This window comes from Gastrolobium bilobum, unplaced genomic scaffold (assembly GCF_033153095.1).
Source record: "Gastrolobium bilobum isolate Gb01-03AN ecotype WA unplaced genomic scaffold, APGP_CSIRO_Gbil_v1 utg6313, whole genome shotgun sequence".
Taxonomy (NCBI): domain Eukaryota; kingdom Viridiplantae; phylum Streptophyta; class Magnoliopsida; order Fabales; family Fabaceae; genus Gastrolobium; species Gastrolobium bilobum.
In genome coordinates, this window is record NW_026897533.1 from 104,889 (window position 1) to 127,152 (window position 22,264).

A 22,264-nucleotide genomic window follows, 5' to 3' on the forward strand; every position below is an offset into this window, starting at 1 on the left:
AAATTCAAGAGTTTGAATATAACCCCTATGAAGAACCCCATAGATTCTAATCTTAGTTTATTAAAGAACACTAGTAATGCTAAAGCACAAAAGCTATATGCTCAAGTGTTGGGAAGTCTTATGTATGTTACGATCTGCATCAGACCTAATATTGCTTGTGCAGTAAGTCTGTTAAGTCTCTTTCCTAGTAATCCAAAAGAAAATCATTGGAAAGCTATGGTAAGAGTTTTGGGATACTTGAAGTACACTCAAAATTATACTTTGCATTACGAGAAATACCCCGCAGTTTTAGAAGAGTATTGTGATGCAAATTGGATTACCAGTTCTAATGACACTAGATCCACAAGTGGATTTGTGTTCACTCTTGGTGGAGGTGCTATGTCTTGGAAATCGTCCAAGCAGACTTGTATTTCAAGATCAACTATGGAAGCAGAATTTATTGCTTTAGATAAAGCCGAATGGCTTTGTAATTTTATTGAGGATGTCCTAATTGTGCCAAAGCCAGTATCAGCCGTATGCATACACTGTGATAGCCAAGCAGTTATTGGAAGGGCCAAGAACGTCATGTATAACAGTAAGTCTAGACATATACGTCATAGACATGATACCGTAAGACAACTACTCTTAAATGGAATCATTACAATTGACTATGTTAAGTCTAAAGAGAACATAGTGGATCCGTTAACTAAATGGATTCCTAGAGAATTGGTTGAGAATTTGTCGAAAGAAATGGGTTTAAGGCCTATTAATTGTCGATCATTGCAGTAACTCTACCTTAATGAATGGAGATCCCATGAACTAGGTTCAAAGAGATAACTAAGTGATGTTCAACTATTAAAACACTATTGAGTTTCTAAACTCATACTCATTTTATGACAAGATAGTGTATTTATGAGGGTAAGCATTTAGGCTTTTAATGATTTCTTAAATCTAATATGTTCAGATGATGTGTAGTGAGTTACATCACAAGGAACCACCTATGTGAGTGTGAAGTGATGGCCACATCTATGAGAATATTTTAAAGGCTGATTCTCTAGAACACTCGCAGAACCAGAGAGGTGTCCCATGGCCAAAATGGGTACAACAAAGGACCAACAATGTTAGAGAAGCAATTATGTGACTTATATTATATAGGTGTACACAAAAGGTCGACGGTTCAAAGTCGCCATTACCACCGATTGATCGAGTACATCCGATAGGTTTTACTACGGAAGGTTCAAAGGTAACCCCTACCTATCTCTATGCAATTGTTTCTCCTTGAGGAACTACAGTTTGCATTCATATTCATTTGCATATATTCACGATGAATTGACTTCTAATCCATGTAGGGGATTGTTAGAATTTTATGTATAAAACTCTTCATGGGTTATGGATAAGAAGGGGTTTGAAAGGGAAAAGAGTTGTACGGATGGAAAATGCTTTGTTGGGAGAGGTTTACCCACTTAATGTGATCTCCCGCCTCGAAAGGATTAGTCTTCGGCTGTCGGCTAGAGGATACCTTGGGAAACCAAAAAAAAAAAAGGGAAAAGAAAAGAGGGAAGACGAAAGGGTGTATGGGTTATAAGGAGTTCAACATTGGACAACTAATAAGAGGAGAGAGAGAGTATATAAGCTCTCACCTTAGACTCCTAAACTGCCCCTTGGGGAACTACACATTTGGTGGAAGGGAGAGAAGTTAGGTGGCCTTTGGTCTACCACACGCACGCGCGCGTTGTTGCTGCCAGCCGACCGGCTCGGATCGAATCAGTTCGGTTCAGTTCGGTTCGTATGTGTGTGTGAAATAAAAATAATTTCTCTATTACATTCGGATTCAAGTCTTTTGGTGATCTTTCATCCAGCGTCTTTTACAACACGCCCCACCCGCCAACACGTTTTTATAATTAAATAAAAATTTCACCATTCATCTTTTATAATTAAATTCCTAAATCTGATTTCAATTTTGTAAATACTAATTCTTAAATTTCAAATACTAAGGCAACAAATCCTTGCAAAAAAATAATTATTTATTCTTATTAATTACTCAATTAAAAGGAATGACAATTCAATGTTTTGCAGTATATTATTATTTTAATACTATTTATGATTATTTGTTTCCAATAAAGTGAGTAGTTAGCTTTTCATATCCTTCACCAAATTATTATTAGTAGAGTTAAAGAATTATTGAGATTGAATACAATGCATTAAATATATGTTTATATAATATATATATATATATATATATATATATATATATATATATATATGTATGTATGTTAATTTTGTGAATAATTATTTATACTTATGGATTTAAGCTAATGAATGGTCTTTTGATATTACTCCATTCAAATATATATATATATATATATATATATATATATATATATATATATATATATATATATATATATATATATATATATATGAAGTGTTTGAGAGAATATTAAACGTACTAACTCAAATATTTGTCAACTATTTATCTAATATATATGTCACAAATACACAAACCCCAGCGAGTCGATTTAGAGACAACTATAGAAAACATAAAAATATAATAATTTAGACGTAACTTAAAAACCTATTACAGGCTGATATAAAATGTTAACAGTTAGATGCCGACACACCCCGCTCTGCCAACACGTTTTCATAATTAAATTAAGATTACACCCTTCTTCTTTTATAATTAAATTTTTAAATCTGATTTCAATTTTTGTAAATATAAATTTATAAAATTTCAAATACTAAAAAATGGGTGGGAATAGTGGAAGTTGACTGAAAGATTTTTGGGTCAATTTGTCAATTCCAAATGATACTGAACTTGACTGAAAGATTTTTGGTTCAATTTTTAGAAAAAGTAATTTTATCGTGACAAAAATCTTCACATTCTACAATAAAAAAGAGATCAATACCATTTAAATGGGTGGGAATATCCGTGGAACAAATAAAATAAAATAAAATACGAAGAACTTATATATTGACATAAACTAAATTTTATGTATTCGATCACGTCGTTTAATTTTAAATTGAAAAACGAATGGTGATAAATTTGTAAGACTGTCGTGACATTTTTATGAAATGTCGATTTTTGGTAAACGCGAAATACCCTGTCATTTTTAGGCTCGTTGAAACCAGGAAAAAATTGTCTTGACGTTTCATCATGGACTTATATATATTCACATATCTCTCTTTCTATATATATATCTATGGATATTTATTTGTATATATTCACATATATTAGAGAGCTGTGTACATTCAACTAAGGTGAAATTAAGAGGATGGCCTGAGGTTTATATATATAAATGGAGTGGAGAAAATATTATATGAATCTGATGCTTGTGCCATTTGGGTTAGTGATCATCCTTGCAGATCATGTATGGTTATGGCATAAGATTCGGACACAACCCTTCGCCACAATCTTTGGAATAGACGCTGATGGTCGGCGATTTTGGGTTCCTGCCAGATGAAGGTATGCTATTAGAGTTATATATATATATATATATATATATATATATATATATAAATGATCCTTTTACAAACTTTTTATTATAAATTTATGCAAATTGCACTATGTTCTCCGGGGAGAAGATAGTGTGATTAGTGATCTCCCGAGAGAAGATAATATAGTTTATAAACAAAAAAGTTTATAAATATAATCTGCCCCATATGTTCATACTTGATTATTTCTCTAAAACCCCGTTGGAAGAAAGTATAATTATCATCTATAAGAGTGGATCCCCTTATGTCAAACGATCTCAATAATTTATAGATAAATTAACAATAACCAGATATTAGAGAAAAGAAGCATTAGGAATATTAAGGATAGGAAAAGCCGTAAAGAGAGATGAGGGAGAGAAAGTATTAAGATAACAAAAAATCACGATTTTTGTATATGAATGATTGAAAATATCTCACATAAAATCACGTGGTACACGAGAGGATGTACTCCTATCTTTTACGTTTATTTATTTGGTAAGTTATGGTATTCCAATGATGATGATCTCAAAATACCCTTATCCACCTTCTGTAATTTTTACTCTACTAGTTATTTATCGAGGCCTATCTTCAATACACTAGACCACGCTGTGTTTAGCAGAAACGCCCCCATATATAACAAATATACCCTATATTTTTTTTTTATTAAAACTAAGAATTCTTAATAAGGTTCATTATTTTGAAAATCTAAAATAACATGTATATTTTTTAAATAATATCACTAAATAATAGTCGGATAAAATAAAACAATGGATACAATAGTATTAAATTCATGTCATTTTAATTAGTCATTATTCATTTAAAAGTAATTTTAATTGAATATTATTCAAACAATGTTATTTTATGAAAATCACATTATTGCGAACTCCCTATAAATCAAAATCAAGCTTACTCAAATTTTATTTTGCAAATCTAATGCAAACATGCATTATATATTTATTAAATGTATAAATAATCAATTCAACCTAAAAACTTAAGCTATTAGGTGAGAGTCTCTTTAATGATTTATATTATTCTCTAATATGTCCCCTCACAACAAGCCATTATGCCTGATGCATCATCTACCTTTCAAGTTCATTGGGCTCTCTTGTGAGGAGGCGTGTTAGAATATAATATAAAGCATTAAAAAGATCCTCACTGACAATTTCAATTTTTGGGTTGATTTGATTATTTTGTAATGTATTGTTATGAGTATGAAAATTGTTATTTAAAAATATCTAGTCTAGCGATGGGATGATTTTTAACATTTGTATATTAACGATTGCACTAGTGTCATATTTTTAATATGCTTTACTTATTTCAGTATATTACTTACCAAATAATAATTGAAGTTGCAGGGTATTGACAAGAAGAACATAGTAGCAGTCCAATCTCTTCGAAACGTAATCATGGGTCAACCCTTATGGCCACAACATCCATTCTCCTATGTGCTGGCCTAGGAACACTCATAAGCACTTAAGCAGCACTGATAGGTGTTAGAAAACCAATTAACGAATCTCTTTTCGGAGCAGATTAGAGCCGGAACTAGTGGTTGCACGTGTCCGTAAGTGCGAACATAAGATTTTAGTTTTTTTATTGCATGTTTTTATTTGTCTCTTGGTTCAATATTTATGTATTTGTAAATATCTTTTTAAGTCTTTAACAAAAAATACGGTCTCCACTTTAGTCCCTTATAAAAAAAATAGTCTTGAAGTTTCTAAGAAATTCAAAATGGATCAATTTAGTTAAAATAGTGATCCCTCACAAATTCAAAAAACACTTACATTAGTTGCTTAAAAAGACTAAAATCTGTCCACTTTAAATTTCATAGGGACCAGGTCACTAATTTTTTTTTGTAAGGGATTAAAGTGAAGACCGAATTTTTTGTTAGGGACCAAAAAGAGTATTTACTCTTATATTAGTTAGCGACGTAGCAACGTACAAAGATGATTAAAATAACGTAGCAATGCAAATTGATTAGAGAGAAAACTTACTCTCCCTCTCCTGTCACGTACCCATTCCCATGCTCTTTTCATTCTTTATTTTCTTTTTCATTTTTAAAAAGAGATGATTGATTGCAGTTTTGACATTCTCAAATAAGTTAATCTCTAGGGACGAGGCCTTCACTGTGATTTCGCTTGCCTTCTGTATAGGTAGTGTTGACTTTTTTATTCACCATTATAAAATAGAATGATGATGTATGAATGTATCGGAGTATATTCTAATATTTGTTTTGAAAGATTGATAAGATTTAGGGGGGGTGATTGGTCAAACTATTGCCTGCAGCTTCTTATAGAAGCAACTAGATTAAGAGCGAGTTCATAACCATGTATATAAAGTGTTAATCTAAACTATCTTTGCAACAACAAAAAAAAATTGGGAGCAACACTAAATATGCGGATATAAAGAATTTTTCCTGGATCCGCCACTGGCAGATGTTGGATTTTTGGTTGCACTGAAATGTGCCACCCTTCTGACCACATTCTCATTATCATTTTTTTGTCACACACTATCTGTCAGGTTTGTGAGTCAAGAGAATATCCTCATTTGCACACCCCAAGGCGTTATGTCCATGATGACCCACTATTGGAAAAAATCTGTATAATGACAGAATTTTAATTAAATTTTTTTCACCAAATTCGTGGCTAATTCGATTTCTCAACCAAATTCCGTCGCGACGGAAAATAATTACAAGAATAAAATTAGTGACAAAAATTTCGTAGCAATTCCATTGCTGTACAAGTTTTTTTTAGCCGTGATCCCAGAATATTTAACTGAACTTTTGGGAAAGGCCACAATATTGAATATAGTAGGGAACAGGCTTTTCTATTCAGCGCTTTCACTTCTACTTTGGATCTTTGGGCCTGTGCTAACTTTCTTGGGTTCAATGGCAATGGTACTTATACTATATAATCTCGTCTTTGTAGCTGGGAATGGCAAAAGCAAAGTGGAGGATTCTATCCAGAATGACAATATTGTGGCCTTCCCAAAAGCCCTGTTAAATATTCTGGGGTCACCATGGACTTGACTTCTTGTGGAGTGCAAATGAGGATACTCACTTGATTGAGAAACCTGGTAGATAGAGTGTGACATAGAAATGAGAATGAGAATGTGGCAAGCAATGTGGCATATTTCAATGCCACCACATATGCCCCTTGTGCTCCAAAAAACTGAGTTGTTGATTGGTTCTTTAACACTGTAGGTGGGGCTTATAACTGCTCCTAGGCCAGCACAAATGAGAATGAATTTTGTTGCCATAAGCGTTGACCCCATTATTAAGTTCCGAAGAGATTGGACTGCTAATATGTTCGTCTTTTCAATATCCTGCAATTTCAGTTTATATTTGGTAGGTAATATGCTTAAATAACAAGCATATTTTAATTCGTTGTATTTCCTCCCTATCTCTCTCATTTCTGCATTTTTCTTTTGTTTCTGCAATTTGGCTAACCTGGTGACTTCAGGCTAAACTCAAAGCTAGACATGCTGACCTGAGATTTTTGCTTTCGCGCTAATTGAGAGAATATGTCCCAACATACACACACATATATATATGAGAAAGGATTCGTTTACAAATAATTTTTATAAATTACACGAAGTATGAAAGGTCGTACTTAGTGTAGTTTATAAACAAAATATTTGTAAACATAACATTCCACTATATAGAGAGAGAGAGATTTACCCTATGGTCATTTTTAGTTAAAACTTGTATTTTTTTATTTAAAATTTAAATTAAAAAAACTCACTTTCTCTCCTTTGATTTCTATTATGTATCTCTTTCTCTCACTTGAAATGACACAATTCTATTTCTTTTAAACGAAAAAACATCAAACCCTATGTGGCTACGTGTGTGTGTCTTTTAAAGGACGGTCATTTTAGTTAAAACTAATATTTTTTATTTAAAATTTTAATTAAGAAAAAAATCACACACATTCTCTTCTATTATTTTCATTGTGTATCTCTTTCTCTTACTTAAAATAACACAATTTTATATCTTTTAAAAGCACAAACACCAAACCCACACACACGTAGCTATGCTTGATATTTTTGAATGTTAATATTCATACTAATACAATTAATACATGTACAATCGTTGATATTTTTTCCAACTAATTCATTGGAGATATAACTAGTACGAATTGAATACTCCTATACTCATATATGGGCCTATTTGGATGGACCATTTTTTTTAGCCGAAACTGCTTTTTTTTAGAAAAATAAAATCTACTACAAAGTCCATTTAAATCTCTACTTTATATATATATATATATATATATATATATATATAAAAGTAACAAAAAAAGTTAAGAACTTATTTTTTTTAAACTAAAAATTTTTAACTTCTAAAAGAAACAGAATCAAAAATTAAATATTATTTTTAAAAACCAAATTTTAAAAAAAAAAAATCTAAATAGCTTTAGTTGTTATAAAAAACACTTTCAAAATATTTAAGGCATAGAAAATCTCTTTTTACATTTCCATCCAAATAGGCCCTAATATGCGACTCTCTAAAGATTTAATCTTATATCCTAAATCAATAGTTGTTGTTGATTAAGATTTTTAAGCTCAAGAGTAAAGTTGTTGTACGGATGTAGGATTTCTTAAATCAATTTGGTTGCTCAACAAGTAAATAAGTGAACAAGACCACATCCCATATCTAACAAAACCGAAGGGGGCAAAAAAAACTCGTAACATATTGGGAATATATAGATACTTATAAACTATAGGAGCATACCTTCATCATGGCAGGAATCCAAAGGTGCTGACCATCAGCGTCTATTCCAAAGATTGTGGTGAAGGGTTGTGTCCGACTCTTATGCCATAACCATACATGATATGCAAGTATGATCACTAACCCCAATGGCACAAGCATCAGATCCATATAATATTTTCTCCACTCCATATATAACTCTCTCTTCCAATGCACACAGCTCTTTGGTGTGTGTTCGTGTGTGTATATATGTATATATATACAGATATCCTGATGGCTACTTTGATATATACTTATAACCTAATTATGAACTCATGTTTATGTCAAAAAAGATCTTTTTTAAAGAAATAATAAAAATCATTAGGTACATATCCGGAAGATGTTTTTATTCGGCTTTCAATGACGCCATATATAAAATACTGGGAGCGTACACTTGCGTCTACCAAAATTCCGCATTTCATTACATTATCTTAATTTCTGTTTTGCATTAATATTTACCGTTTTGTTTTGTTTCGTTTCGTTTGGTCGAAGGTGATATAGTGTGGCTGGCATATGCGACGAATGTCATGCAATCCTTGTAATGTCAGGCTATAGGGTTTTCTCTCCCAATTCAATAAGCAAATGCCACTTAAAACCGATAGCAGTCTTGGCTTAATAATGAATGTGAGCATATAATATACATATATAGCTAATTTATTGGGTCAATCACATATAGGTTCGAGTATTAAAATTGTTTAGGTAAATTTCTAAGGGGGTTGACAAGAAATATTGTCATGTTGGGAATTTATGTACGAGTGATATAAAATCTCGCATTGAGAAGGAACAGTCCGGCCGCGAGTGCATGTGGCTGACCACCGCGAGCTCCACTATAACACCGCGTATGTATCTGGTCATATTAACATTATGTATGATATTAAGCGCAGTTAAAATCATAGTAATTAAGCCTAATATTTTTTGTTGATAACACAACAAATAATATAATAAAAAATCATTCTTATTAAGCATGAAATTTTTTTGAATCATCATGCACTTTCCTTTTCATATGGTAGTGATGGTGGCGGTGGTGGTAATGGTGATGATGGTTGTGGCATAGTAGTAGTGATGGCAGCGGTGGTGATGGTGATGGCATGGTAGTGATGGCATTGGCTGCGACGATGGTGATGGTGGTGGTGGTGATAGTGGTAATGGTAATGGAGCCGATGGTGCTGGCAGTGGCTGCGGTGATGGATGTGATGGTTGGTGACGGTGGTGGTGATGGTGACGGTTGTGGTAGTTGTGGTGATAGTGGTGGCGGTGGTGATGGTAGTGGTGGTGATGATGACATGGTGGTGGTTGGTAGTGACTGCGGTGATGGTAGTAGTGATGGTGGCGATGACATGGTGATGATAGTGGTGGTGATGACAGTAGTGGCTGCGATGATGGTGGTGGTGGTTGGTGACAGTGGTTGTGATGGTAGTGGCATAGTGGTAGTGGATAGAGGTGGTGGTGGCATCGTCGTGGTGGTGGTGGTGGTGGTGACGACGACCCTAGTGGTACGACATTGGTGGGGGTGGTCGAGACGAGATGCTGGTGGTGATGGTGATGCTGATAGTGGTGGAGAGTGATTGAGAGACTAGTGTTTCTCATTTTGTGCCCGAGAACAAAAAATAGAAAAAAAAATTATTCTTTTTTCTATTCCCTAGTACAAAAATTAAATTGATTCATTCCGTGATCAAAAAAATAAATCAGTTTTAGCAAACGAGAATTTTATCCATTTTTGTTCTCGAGAACAGAAATTAAAAAAAAAAAATTGATTCTGAAAAGCTTGTCATGCACACCCAAATTAAGAAACATTTATCGCTCTCAATCACTCTCTACCACTACCACCATCCCGGCACAATGACCACCAGCACTATCACCACCACCATCACCAACCACCACCACCATCATCACTCCACCACCGCCACTATTATCATCACCACTGCCACCACTACCATCACCACGCCATCCCATCGTCACCATCATTGTCATCGTCACCATTACCACCACTACCATCACCACCATTACCATCACCACACCACCACTACTACCACCATGCCACCATCATTGCCACCATTATCACCACTACCACACTACCACACTACCACTACTACCACATCATATGAAAAGAAAAGTGATAATCAAAAGAAAAAAATTAAGCTTAATAGGAAAAACATTTATTCTATTAATTGTTGAGTTATCAAACGTAATTCTCATTCTCAGAATAAAAATAAAACATGTTATCAAATATATATTTTTCTCAAAAACTGTTTCAAGTCACAGAAAAGAATTGTTTCTTTTCAAAAATAGTGTCAGAAAACAGAATGGTTGTCATGCACATCTTTAAGCAGAGGATGAAGAGATTAATAATGTCATTTCTTTTTTTTCTTTTTTCTTTTTGGATACATAATGTCATATCTTTTGTAGCTGAGTGTTAGCTATAAATTATGATTATTTTAATGGCTTTGTTTTTACAATATTTGAGCTAAAGACTAGTTATAAGTGTAAAGTAATGGGCCAAATGAGTACCAATTAGCCCAATAAGGTAAAAGAGAGAGAAAGAGATAATTCGATGATTTACTATCCTCTTTTACTATTTTTACTGCAGTTAGAGAGCCATTTGAGTTACTTTTTGGAAGTGAAGAAAAAAAGAGAGATGGATCGTTGGATGAGGACAGGCATGGATGAACAACAATGAAACTTTGGATCAATGGTTATTTTTAGTTTTAAATAGGAGTCTTAGATACAGAGATATAGACTAAGCACTCTCCTGTAAAGTTTTAGTTTTCAATTCCAGAATTTCTTTTCTGCTCTTTACTTTTTGATAAGTTCGAGTCTTTGTTCTTCAAATTCTCACATCAAGAGCAAGCGTGAAACTTCTTTCTTGGAGGGATCCAAAACTCAACTACATGCAAGCTTTGGTTCTTCATTTTCCTTTTCTAAGCTTTTCATTTGTTAATATGAATTTCTAAGTTTCTTTTTCTGGGATTCACGATGATTGGGTGATCTTTTATTTTTCTGAATATTGTGATGGCTTGCTTTAGTTTCATTTGATTAACAAGATTTTGATTTTAAATTCAAGAACACCATGGGAATGGGTCTTGGAGTAATTTTTGCATAACTGTGATTGGGAAATCAGGTTATGTCCCTTGTTAATTGAACCCTTGAGGTTAGGGATAACCCAAGGAGGTCTTTGATACAATTTTTAAAGATTTAGAAGACTTTGGGAAAAGATTCTTCTAAAGATTAAAATCTGGAACTGGGAAGTTTCAGATAAAATAGTCATAGTAATTCGAATTCTGACATTAAAGTGCCGTATCAGTTATAAAACGAAGGAATGCGAAATTTTTCCTTCATCCATGATTCAAGAATTCCAGTACCGTATAATTGTTACATTTGTGATTAGATATTTCTCTGTTAAATTTTGTTTAATACAAATCTAGTAAATACCTTGTTTGATTTAGTCTTTTCTTAGTTTTAAAAGATTGATCACTTAATTTCAAGAAATTAGAAATAGGAATTAAAAAAGGAAAACTAAACAAACCGTTCCCTGAGAACGATAACTCTTTCTTTTGAAATTTACTACCAACACTGAGCATAATTCTCAATTTGTAGTGGAGAGCTATCATCAAAAGTCCGGTGGGGTATAGCTTTGCTTAAGCGTATTGGCAATTAAACATTAGAACCTTGCAGACACTTAAATATACCTCAAAATGGACATGGACTGTTTTGATTGTGGGTTATTGCCTTAGGATATTCAAAGGCATCTACTATAGCATCTAAGGAAATCGAGTAAGAACTATCAATCTATCATCAAGATTTATTTGGGAGCAACCATGTCAAGATTTGGGTAGAGATTAGAAATTTAAAGATTCCCACGCATCGTGTATATATATGTAACGACAGAATTGAATTATAGGAACAATCAAGCACGTGAATTAATTGATCCAGCTTAATCTTGTCTCGAATTATTTTAAAACTTAATAATGAGAGCTTTGCCGTCTATATAGTTGTATCCACATAATCGATTAAGGGATGATTAAACGAAAAAAATTCACAATGTGAGCATTTGGAATGACTTTTCCTATTGGGTTGAATTGAGAATGCTGGATTGTTATGTTCGGTGCTTTGCCCAATGTTCGACCCTGGGTTGATGGATCAGACCTGGTGCTTTGCCAAATGTTTTTGGTCTGTTTGGTCTTTTGGGTCAGGCTCGAGTATTAAATACAGCCCGAATAACTCTTTTTTTTTCCTTTCTTATTTTTTTAAGATTTTAAATTATTTATATGATAAAAAAATAAATAGAGAAATAAAAAATTACAAAATATAATTTCCAGTGTTACAATGTATTTTAATGGTGTGAGAACTAAACTTTATGCATCTTTTGGTCCAAAACAAACACAAGTAACTTTGGCGGTACGATATTAGTCAGTTATGCTTTGTATTTTTACATACCTTAACTTCAAAAGTTCTGGGTGATCTCAAACCTTGCGATTGTTATTACGCCCCCAGTAAATCTCAGGAGTTTTTACATGCAAAGGATTTACTTATTACTAATAAAATCTAACCCCTGTTAAGTGTATACAAGTAACTTCAAAATATAATACCAGATTTAAAGAACTTGCATTTTCATTTACTTCAAAAGTTTTACAATAAGTGTATACAATAGTAGAATAAAAGCATATCTTATATAAATAATAATAAAAAATTTGAAATTAAAATTAAAATTAAAACAAATCTTCTCCTACAAAGTAGCCTAAAGTGAAAGTAACGAGGTTAATACTCCAATGCTATCAATATGAAATGTTCATTGAATTGAACACAATTTGATACTCTAGTTCAAATAGGCCTCATCTATTCCTATCTTTATCTGTTCTTTCCTAGCCACAAAGTCTAATTTATGAAGCACCAACAACATTCCCACAGAACTAGAGAATGCAATAACTGGTCCAAAGATCCAAAGCAGAAGGGGAAGCCCTGTGTGGAAAAGCCTGTTTCCCACAATATTCAAAATAGTGGCCTTCCGAAGGAGCTCAGCCAAATACTCTGCGTTGACCATTGACTCAACATCTTGTGGTGTGCAAATGAGGATGGTCAACTGGCTAAGAAACCTAACTGAGAGAGAGTGAAAGAGAAATGAAAATAAGAATGTAGTAAAGAGAGTTGCATATTTTAATGCCACTGCAAATTCTCCATGTGCTCCATAAATTGAGTCAAGTAGAGGCTTCTTCACACTGTAAGTGCTGCTTATCACTGCTCCAAGGCCACAGCAGAGTAGGATACTTGTGCTTGCCATAAAGATTGATCCCATTATCATGTTCCGAATACTTTGGACCGCTAACATGCTCTTCTTGTCAATATCCTGAAATTTATTCACTTAACATCACCATCAAAATTGGGTCAAACTTATTCAAATAAAGTACTCAAAATAACTATGTGTGTAAAGCAATCAATTCAACCTAATATACAAGCTTAATCTGTTAAATGAAAATCATTTTAATAGTTTTATATTATATTTCTCTAACATATTTTATCACACAAAAGCCCGTTAATAGTATTGGAGGAGGTGAAGATCGAATTCGTCACTATTTTGCCATGAAAACTCTGATATCAAATTAAGCAACCAATTCAACTCAAAAAGCTTAAATTTTTTAAGTAAATACTCTGAATTTTCTTATCATTATGTGAACATGCTCTTAAACATATTTAAAGAGGTATACCTTCATCATGGCTGGAACCCACAAACACCGGCCATCAGCATCTATTCCGAAGATGGTTAAGAAAGCCTGTGTCCGGACCTTATGCCATAGCCAAACATGGTAAGCGAGGTTTATGAGTAACCCAAATGGTACCAGCATCACATCCAGATACAATGTCCTCCACTCCATATATATGTATGTCTACCTCTCTTTCAATTGTGTCCTTATGTGTATAGCTGTATCTATGCACTTAATTCTCTCTCATTTTCATCACTTTTTCGGTGAAGTTTTACCTCTCTTTATGGCATTCACAGCTTTATTTATAGGGAAATACTCAACCAACATTACAGCTAAATACAGAATATATCATGTTTTGATCACTTTTGACATAGTAATCAAGTTGAATTCCAATGGGAGAATGAGGTTCTATAACTGTGGATTAACGAATTTCAATTAGGTGAACAACATTCTATATACATTCTGCTCTGGTTAAAAGTTTAAACCAATAATATTCTAATTCCGTATTATCCATTTAAGTCACATCATGTATTGCTAACTTAATTATTCAGTATCTTTGTTTCATTCTAACTCTCTTTTTCTCTCCATAGGTATGTGCGAGTCATTTGATTCAATTACCTAGTTAATGGATCATGGCCCAAAAAAAAAATAGTAAAGTGTAATTATGGATCTTGGCATTAAAAGCTAGGATTGGCATCATATGATATTGGTAATTTGGTAGGATGCTGATGTATTTGAGATGCGCGAAGAGAATTCAGGTAAAGATATCACACGTTCTAGAAGGTAAATAAGAATAAATGTTAAGTACAGTGTATCCAGGAACCAATATATTATTCATTCATTTTTTATTATATCTTTTTCTTTCTTTTTTTGGAAAATATTATATCTTTTTCTGAAATATAAGAATGTAAGGATTTCTCTCACCTACCATCATTACTTAGGATTTCATAGGAAGTGGTTTTTGGCATATCTTTTTCTGAAATATAAGAATGAAAAATAAACCCTATTTTATCATCAAATATTCAAACAATGATATAATAATTCATTTCATTCTATATCGCTTCAATTCTTTCACCCATTATCATATATTTAAATATAACTTAAAAAAATTAAATTCTGCTCAATGGAATATATAAAAGAGAATTAGTTCATCGTTTAAATGAATAAAATATAACTATGGGTATATACGAAGTTGATGAATAGTTAAATATAGTTGTACTTAAACAGTAAAAAACATAAATTTTGTTTTAATATTTATCTATCTTTAAATTTTTAAGTGATTAATTTAATTATTATAATTTCAAAAAATAGATATTACAGTGGGAATTCAAATTTTGTTATTAATTATATAGTATGACAGTATAGATATATAGATTACTTTATTTATCTGTATTGGATTCAATTGTTAGTTGTTTTGATAAGAACATCGAAGTGAGAACATTGAAGCATCCCTCTTACATATTCTTCATTTTTGGAAATTTGTCACAGACTCACACCTAATTAACAACGCATCAATATATATTTGCATGATGCATCATGCCACTTTATTTAGTGCATGGAACTTGTTCTGTCGGCTATTTGGTATCCGTGATTTTCGAAATCTATGTGCAAGAGAACGAAAAGAATATTTGCAGAATTTTCAGCCCCATTAATATTCTATATCTAAATTCCCAATCTTGCACTTGGCCTATTATTTGAGCTTAATTCGGTGAATAAAAAAGGAACCTTTAGTTTAATTCGATTTGTTCATCTACCAAAAAAAAAAATCGATTTGTTCAGTCGAATCTTCAATGTTGATTATTTGCTACATTATATAGTACTTTATTCTTAAGGCTATCAAACTATCAAGCACGTTGATTGGCAAATTGCACACTAATTAGCTCTATATCTTTTGGCATGCGATCAATGCATATGAATATTATTTTTTTTTTATTTAACTATGAATATATCCTTACATTAGAGTTTTTATTGAGCTTGAAACCGTGAAATGTATATAAATTATGGTGAAATCTTTTGGCTCGTGTTAGAAAATGGGGGTCATTGAGGATCGAACTCGTGATCTTATGATCACTGAAGCTCTAATATTATGTAAAGAATCACTTCAACACAAAATCTTACGGTGCTGGGTAAAAGCTTTTTTAATAGTTTATATTATTCTCTAATAGCTCGTAAATTGAAATTTATTTATTTTTATTAAAAAATAATATCATATAAAGCAATCTAATTCTATTAAAAATTTTAAGGGAATAGATAAAGGCACATAAATATTTTTTATATCATTCATAACCAAGATGAGCCGAGGATGCCACATGTAAACACTAAACATTAATCAGTTCTTTGATGCGACCCATCTCCATCGCAAGCACAAAACCAGATTCTCATCTCCCCTGCCTTAGCTAGCTGTGCCATCTTCAACCACATCCTTTAGTATACTACATAATTGCCATTTATAAAATGGCATATCTACAAATTGCCACTGCATTAATGAAAAAGAAGGGGGGAAAGACAATTTTTAAAGAATCTCCAATGTGTTTGTTTTCTGTTTTTCTTTTTTCTTTTTTTGGTAAATTGTTTTCTTGTTTTTAAATGAAGATTTTTGAAGAACAAGTGATTGAGTGAACAACGATTACAAATAAGTATCTTTTTTCTTCTTAAAAATATAAAAATGATTTCTGGGGCAAAAAGCTTAGAACAAAAAAAAAGGATGTTTTAGCGTTTAGGGTTTAATAATTTTTTATTATATTGACCTAAATGAAATATCAAAATTTACATACTCATATTTTTAATATAAACAATTTTTTGAGTTATATACATAGTGAATGTATTTAATTTAACTTCCAGCTGAGGCCTTAGGAGCCGGGGCTTCGCTTATTATACTAGTTGCTTATTGTTCTCAAATCAAATAGTTTTGTTTCTATCAGTACCCAATTGGTCATTGACCCGGTCAAGATATTAGGTTATTGGGTCATTGATTCAACTAGTAGGTTATTGATTGAATTGCATGACCCGAATATATGTATATAAATTTATATTTTATATTTAATTATATAATAAATATTTTAAATGATACAATTTAAATAACAACTCAATATAATCTAGTGGTAAGTACTCTAATGTATATCTCCATGATAAGGGGTTCGGGCCCCATACCAATTATTCAACAAGTGAGGATAGCCATGGTTGGTGGCGGTGTCCCTCACTCCAATTAGTTGAGTTCGATTCCCAACTTCTATCAAAATTAAAATATTTTGAACACCCATTTTAAAAGAGTTTAAGGCAAAAAAATCTATACTAATTGAACTGCAGTTGGTCACCAGGTTGATTGCATAAGTGGTTTAATGCTTGAACCAGACCAATTGATGGGCCAATTTCGATCTTGCGGGTCCGGTTTTAATAACAGTAGTTTTAAGCATATGACTTTCATAAATTAGGCCGCAACAAAATGCCAACTAGTTTCATAATCAAATATTACATGACCCACCAAATGGTGGTAACTCAGTTGGTGCATGGGAGCTAAGCAGGTGGGGGTGAGAGCATGTGTTCGAATCTCCCCAGTACCAACTTTAGGAGGGGTTTAAAGTCTTAATTTTGGACTCACCCCGAATCAGATTAGTTGCGAAGCAATGAATCCATTGGAATATTTCAAAAAAAAAAAAAAAATTACATGACCCTAATCACATTTTTGGAAGCAAGTCTAGTTGCTTGGATATCCCCGGGACTCATGTAAGAAAAAGGGTCTGCATAGATATAAGACTAATCCCACATGAGTTGAGCTGAGTGACAATTTTTTAGTTACGACTCTAAGAGTCCCTTACAGAATTTGAACCGATGCTCTTTTAACTGCTTATAGGACTTATATTACCACTTGATCCAACCCTTTTAGAGATTGTTACCATTTTTATTTTTATTTTGGTACAATGTTACCACTTATTTCATTTAGCAATGAAAAGAACTTCTATAGTGCCACAAGGAAAACTCAATGATGAGGAGACAAATAAAATGTTAATGGTAATCATAATCATAGCCATATATCATAAAAGCCACTTGAATTATTATGGTAAAGTGCTTCTGCGCTATGACTTGTACGAGTAAAATACTACCACTTTTACAACTTACATAAAGTTGAAAATGATACGCCTAATAACGCATTCACACATTAGTCCTATCGATTTCATTATCTTAGTCTTAGCTGAATACATCACACATTGTCACTTTTGTCATTGAGCACCATCTTTGCTTTCCCACTCCCACAAACAAAATCAAGGTTGTAAAACACTAGCAACATAGCGATAGAGCACAATAAAACAAGCACGGGACCAAAGATCCAAAGCATAAGAGGAATTGCTGAGTAGAAAATCCTGTTTCCCACAGTGTTCAAAATAGTCCCTTTTTCCAAAATGTCGGTCAAATACTTTGGGGTCACCAAGGACATTGCATCTTGTGGTGTGCAAATAAGGATGCTCAACTGGTTGAGAAACCTTATTGATTGACTGTGGCAGATAAATGAGAACAAGAAAATGGTAAGTAATGTCAAATATTTGAGTGCTACCATGAATTCGCTGTGAGCTCCATAAACAACATCATCAAGTGGCTTTTTCACACTATAAGTGCTGCTTATAACTGCTGCCAAACCAGCTGATAGAAGAATGGATGTGGTGGCCATAAGTGTTGATCCCATGATTAGATTACGAAGACTTTGGGCTACTAAGATGTTCTTCTTTTCAATGTCCTGCAGCCATGGACACAATGTTTTGAGAATATGACTTTCAATGGTTTATATGAAATTGAAATTAAGTTATTTCTACTGCTACAAGTGTACTCCTTAATTAGTTGCACATTAAAAAAAGTTCCCAATTTTAATTTTCACTCTTATCTAATGGTGTGGAATTAAATGAAGAGAAATATTATCAACTTGTTCTTTTTAACATATTATCTATTGTTTGGTAAATTTCATGTGGGTCTCACTAAATAAATAGTGGCACCAAGTTATTAAGTAGAATTCAAATGAAATCATTCTAATAAAAAATGTAAGGTAAAAAATATATTACTATTAATTTCTCTTCTTAAATAAGTATACTTTTTTAGAAGTGTTTGGAGGCAGGGAAAGAAACGGTGACCCGTACGTAGCAATTAGCATTGAGGCAAAAAAAATAAAGTTATGGATTGTGTCGTGAAACATTGAACGAAATTTTCTTTTCTATGTAGATATTTAAACCAGACCAAAAAACAAAAGAAGTAGAGTCATCAACCCACCTTTCTTTTTGTAAAGCCACTAACCCGCTTTTGATTGAAAAAGGTGGTTCATATTTTGGCATAACACTAACATGATTTGTAAATGACTGGAACTCTTACGAAAACAAATTTTCTATAAGAATTCATTATAAATCAAATCAACAATTTTATCTCTCCAAAAGATTCCTATTACAATGTGTTTAATTTTTGAAGATATATTTTCACAGTCCAAATTTGTACGGTTGTATCATAACCAGCCATTAGCTAGATTCATTCACCATACCATACACAAGCCTTTTCAATTATTGGACCAACGGATAGTTAAGTTCTGCTTTCAATTTTCTCTCCAGCGTTTATCTGAATCTTAGAAAGTCTTCGCTAAGAATTTAATTAACAGCTGAGAGTAGCTTAAGTAATAAAGTGTCTATTTTGTGGAGATACTCGAATTAAAGATATGGAAATTGTTCTGGCCAAGCCACTCTACAAGCCCAACCAGCTGGGTCTAATTTTTAAAGCTCATATCTAAAACTTTCTATAAGGCACCCATAATGAGCCATAGAGACTCATCATTGAGGGTTTTCTCTTATCCCACACTACTGCCCACTGTGCACTACAGTAAGGCAACATGTCTTGTCTTCTTGACAAGACAAGGCTAGGTAACAGCTCTTTATTTTCTCTCTCCCACGCTTCACTGAAGGATCCCTTCTCTAAATACCCCCCTCCCCCACATGGAAGGGGCATCATCATCTTCTTCTCTATCTATTCAATTTACATGTTACTCTGTATCTATGTAGAGCTACCTTAGTCACTCACACACACTCCCTCATTACAATATATCTACACAGCACCATGGGAAACTCATGTTGAGCTTTTTGGTCTCTACAATTGTTACACATAGTATCCCTATATTGACATACTTCACAATCCATGAGACATATTTATGAACCACCAACAGTTTAGAGATTCAATATCATATAAAAAATTAGTGTACCTATATATATATATATATGGAATTGAAAAATTGGATATATCTAAGTATAAAATTCTAAATTTAGTACAAGCTCCATCATATGCATGATTTTAATGAGTATGATAAGGATGAAGGGGTCGAAAAAAAAAATCAATTTACTATATATATTTGTTATTAAGGATGTCATGAACAAGATGGAATACCTTTAACATGGTAGGCACCCATAAGCGTCTGGCACGAGCATTGATTCCAATTGTGGTTGAAAAAGGCTCTGTGCGAGTCTTATGCCACAACTTAGCATGATAACCAGCGGTTATCAGAAATGCTAATGGTACAAGTATCATATCCAAATAATATTTCCTCCATTCCATTATTGCTTCTCTCTTTCCTATGTTTAACTTAAAAAGGGATGTGTGCTGTTTGAGTGTGTGTTTCAGTCCTGCTTCTTTTTGCTGTTATCCTTTTATATTCTTTCTCTTAGCAATGAAGTTCTATATATAATGGAAAATCATGTGAGTGTAACAAATGAAAAGCAAAAGATATTAGCAACTGGGCTTTACTCGTGCCACTAGTTTATGGGACAATCAAGTTTAGATAGTGTTGGTGGTACTAATTGTGAAATTCTTTTTTGTTATAAAAAGTAATGCTTAAATATTAATAATCTTATTTCCATCAATTTTTTCCCCAAATTATTTAAGACTCACCGTTCAACGCATTTTTTTTATACAATGGTAATATTGAGTTTTGAACCTTTTAATGTCATATAAATTATTTAAATCTCTTATTATTAGACCGCTCTCTTAGTGGTTTGCACTTGCTGTTTTTAAGTGGTTGATGTTTTACTTCTTCTTTTCTTTTCTTTTTTTGTATCTCAGTAACTTAATCATATTTTAGAAGTTATATAAAAGAGTGTAAAAAAATAAAGATTCATGATTTAGGATTAGCAATGTAGAACCCAATAATATACCCTAAAAAGAGAGAGAGAGAGAAATGCAAAAGTAACACCGGGAGTGGATGGATTAATATATATATATATATATATATATATATATATATATATATATATATATATATAGGCACGAAATTTACATAAAATATAAAAGTAAGCAAAAGCTAACAATTTTAAAGATTGAAAGAGATTGAGATACAGTCATACAGAACGCTAAAGTGAAGAATGGAAGTGCCGAAAAAGAGAGAAGGGAATTAGTGAAGTTTTACATTGGTTATAAATATGCTAAATGAGGATTATATAAATGGAAATGATTCCTAAACCTAATATCTTAATATCTTAATTTGAAATGTACTATTCGAACCCATTTATTGTAATGGGTTTTGTCCCTTAACACATTTGATAAGGTCTTAAATTAAAATGTGATATCCGACCTCATTTATTATGGGGAAAAAGAAGTATTTTTGAATGACACAAGCTTGTGTCATTTTAGGTGTTTTACACAAAGTACGACCGGTCGTACTTTGTGTAAAATTGAAAAGTTTTTTTTTTCTCTCTCTTCAGTCACATCGCTGACGTGTAAAGTAAAAAAAAAATTAACTTTTCAGAATTACACGGTGTATGACCGATCGTACTCTATGTAAATCGTTAAAAGAACACAACTTGTGTCCTAATACACACTAAACCCTTTATTATGATGTCCCCTATGAATGCCAAAGGAATGAAAGGAGACTAAAATCAAGCGTTCAATTGAAAGCTAATAAATTTTTATTTCAGATTCTATGGTTCATTTCACCATCATCTTAACTCATATTTTCTTCACTAATAGAGTAGATAATGAAGATTATAACAAGTTTGAATATTTATTATCATTAATTAAATTTTTTATATTTATTAATAATAATAATAATAATAATAATAATATGTATACGAGTGCATTATTAAATGAGGTCAATATCGATAACTTTTCAGTGCAATAAATCATAGTTTATCTTATCTTAACTTTCCAAATTCTTGGCGAGAATCTAAAGGAACATGGTCAAAGGGATCCAAAGTGGACGAAGGTTAAGTCTGTGTCCTTCTCACCTTCTAAATTATGAATTAATAAAAATGTTATTGGGCATGCTTTTATGATACAGAACAAACCCGTCGCCCTCAACTGGACGAAATTTGTCGTTTTTTATTAAAGAGGAAAAGGGGACATACAATTCTGATCGTTTTGG

At 32.6% G+C, this 22,264-nt stretch overlaps 2 protein-coding genes and 2 pseudogenes across 2 annotated transcripts; 1 reads left to right on the forward strand and 3 right to left on the reverse strand.

Moving 5' to 3' along the window:
* Nucleotides 1-3,275: 3,275 nt before the first annotated feature.
* LOC133307758 (uncharacterized) lies at nucleotides 3,276-6,406 on the forward strand (annotated as a pseudogene).
* On the reverse strand, nucleotides 6,405-8,347 carry LOC133307759 (uncharacterized; annotated as a pseudogene).
* Nucleotides 8,348-13,007: 4,660 nt separating this feature from the next.
* LOC133307760 (uncharacterized) lies at nucleotides 13,008-14,061 on the reverse strand. The gene is made up of 2 exons (XM_061508311.1): nucleotides 13,894-14,061; nucleotides 13,008-13,535 (listed from the first exon to the last, which is right to left on the reverse strand). Exons 1-2 carry the CDS (start codon nucleotides 14,059-14,061, stop codon nucleotides 13,008-13,010), a joined length of 696 nt encoding a protein of 231 aa, XP_061364295.1.
* A 3,874-nt stretch (nucleotides 14,062-17,935) lies between these two features.
* Nucleotides 17,936-20,543, reverse strand: LOC133307768 (uncharacterized). The gene is made up of 2 exons (XM_061508319.1): nucleotides 20,296-20,543; nucleotides 17,936-18,619 (listed from the first exon to the last, which is right to left on the reverse strand). The coding sequence occupies exons 1-2, from the start codon at nucleotides 20,461-20,463 to the stop codon at nucleotides 18,089-18,091; spliced, it is 699 nt and encodes a 232-aa protein (XP_061364303.1). The 5' UTR covers nucleotides 20,464-20,543; the 3' UTR covers nucleotides 17,936-18,088.
* Between the last annotated feature and the right edge of the window lie 1,721 nt (nucleotides 20,544-22,264).

What these genes read in the sequence shown, in the direction of transcription:
- LOC133307760 (XM_061508311.1), bottom strand. Translation starts at nt 14,061, where the DNA reads ATGGAGTGGAGGACATTGTATCTGGATGTGATGCTGGTACCATTTGGG. An exon ending in GGGTTCCAGCCATGATGAAG is followed by an intron (nt 13,536 to 13,893) that starts GTATACCTCTTT and finishes AATAAATTTCAG; the next exon opens with GATATTGACAAGAAGAGCAT.
- LOC133307768 (XM_061508319.1), bottom strand. Translation starts at nt 20,463, where the DNA reads ATGGAATGGAGGAAATATTATTTGGATATGATACTTGTACCATTAGCA. An exon ending in GGGTGCCTACCATGTTAAAG is followed by an intron (nt 18,620 to 20,295) that starts GTATTCCATCTT and finishes CCATGGCTGCAG; the next exon opens with GACATTGAAAAGAAGAACAT.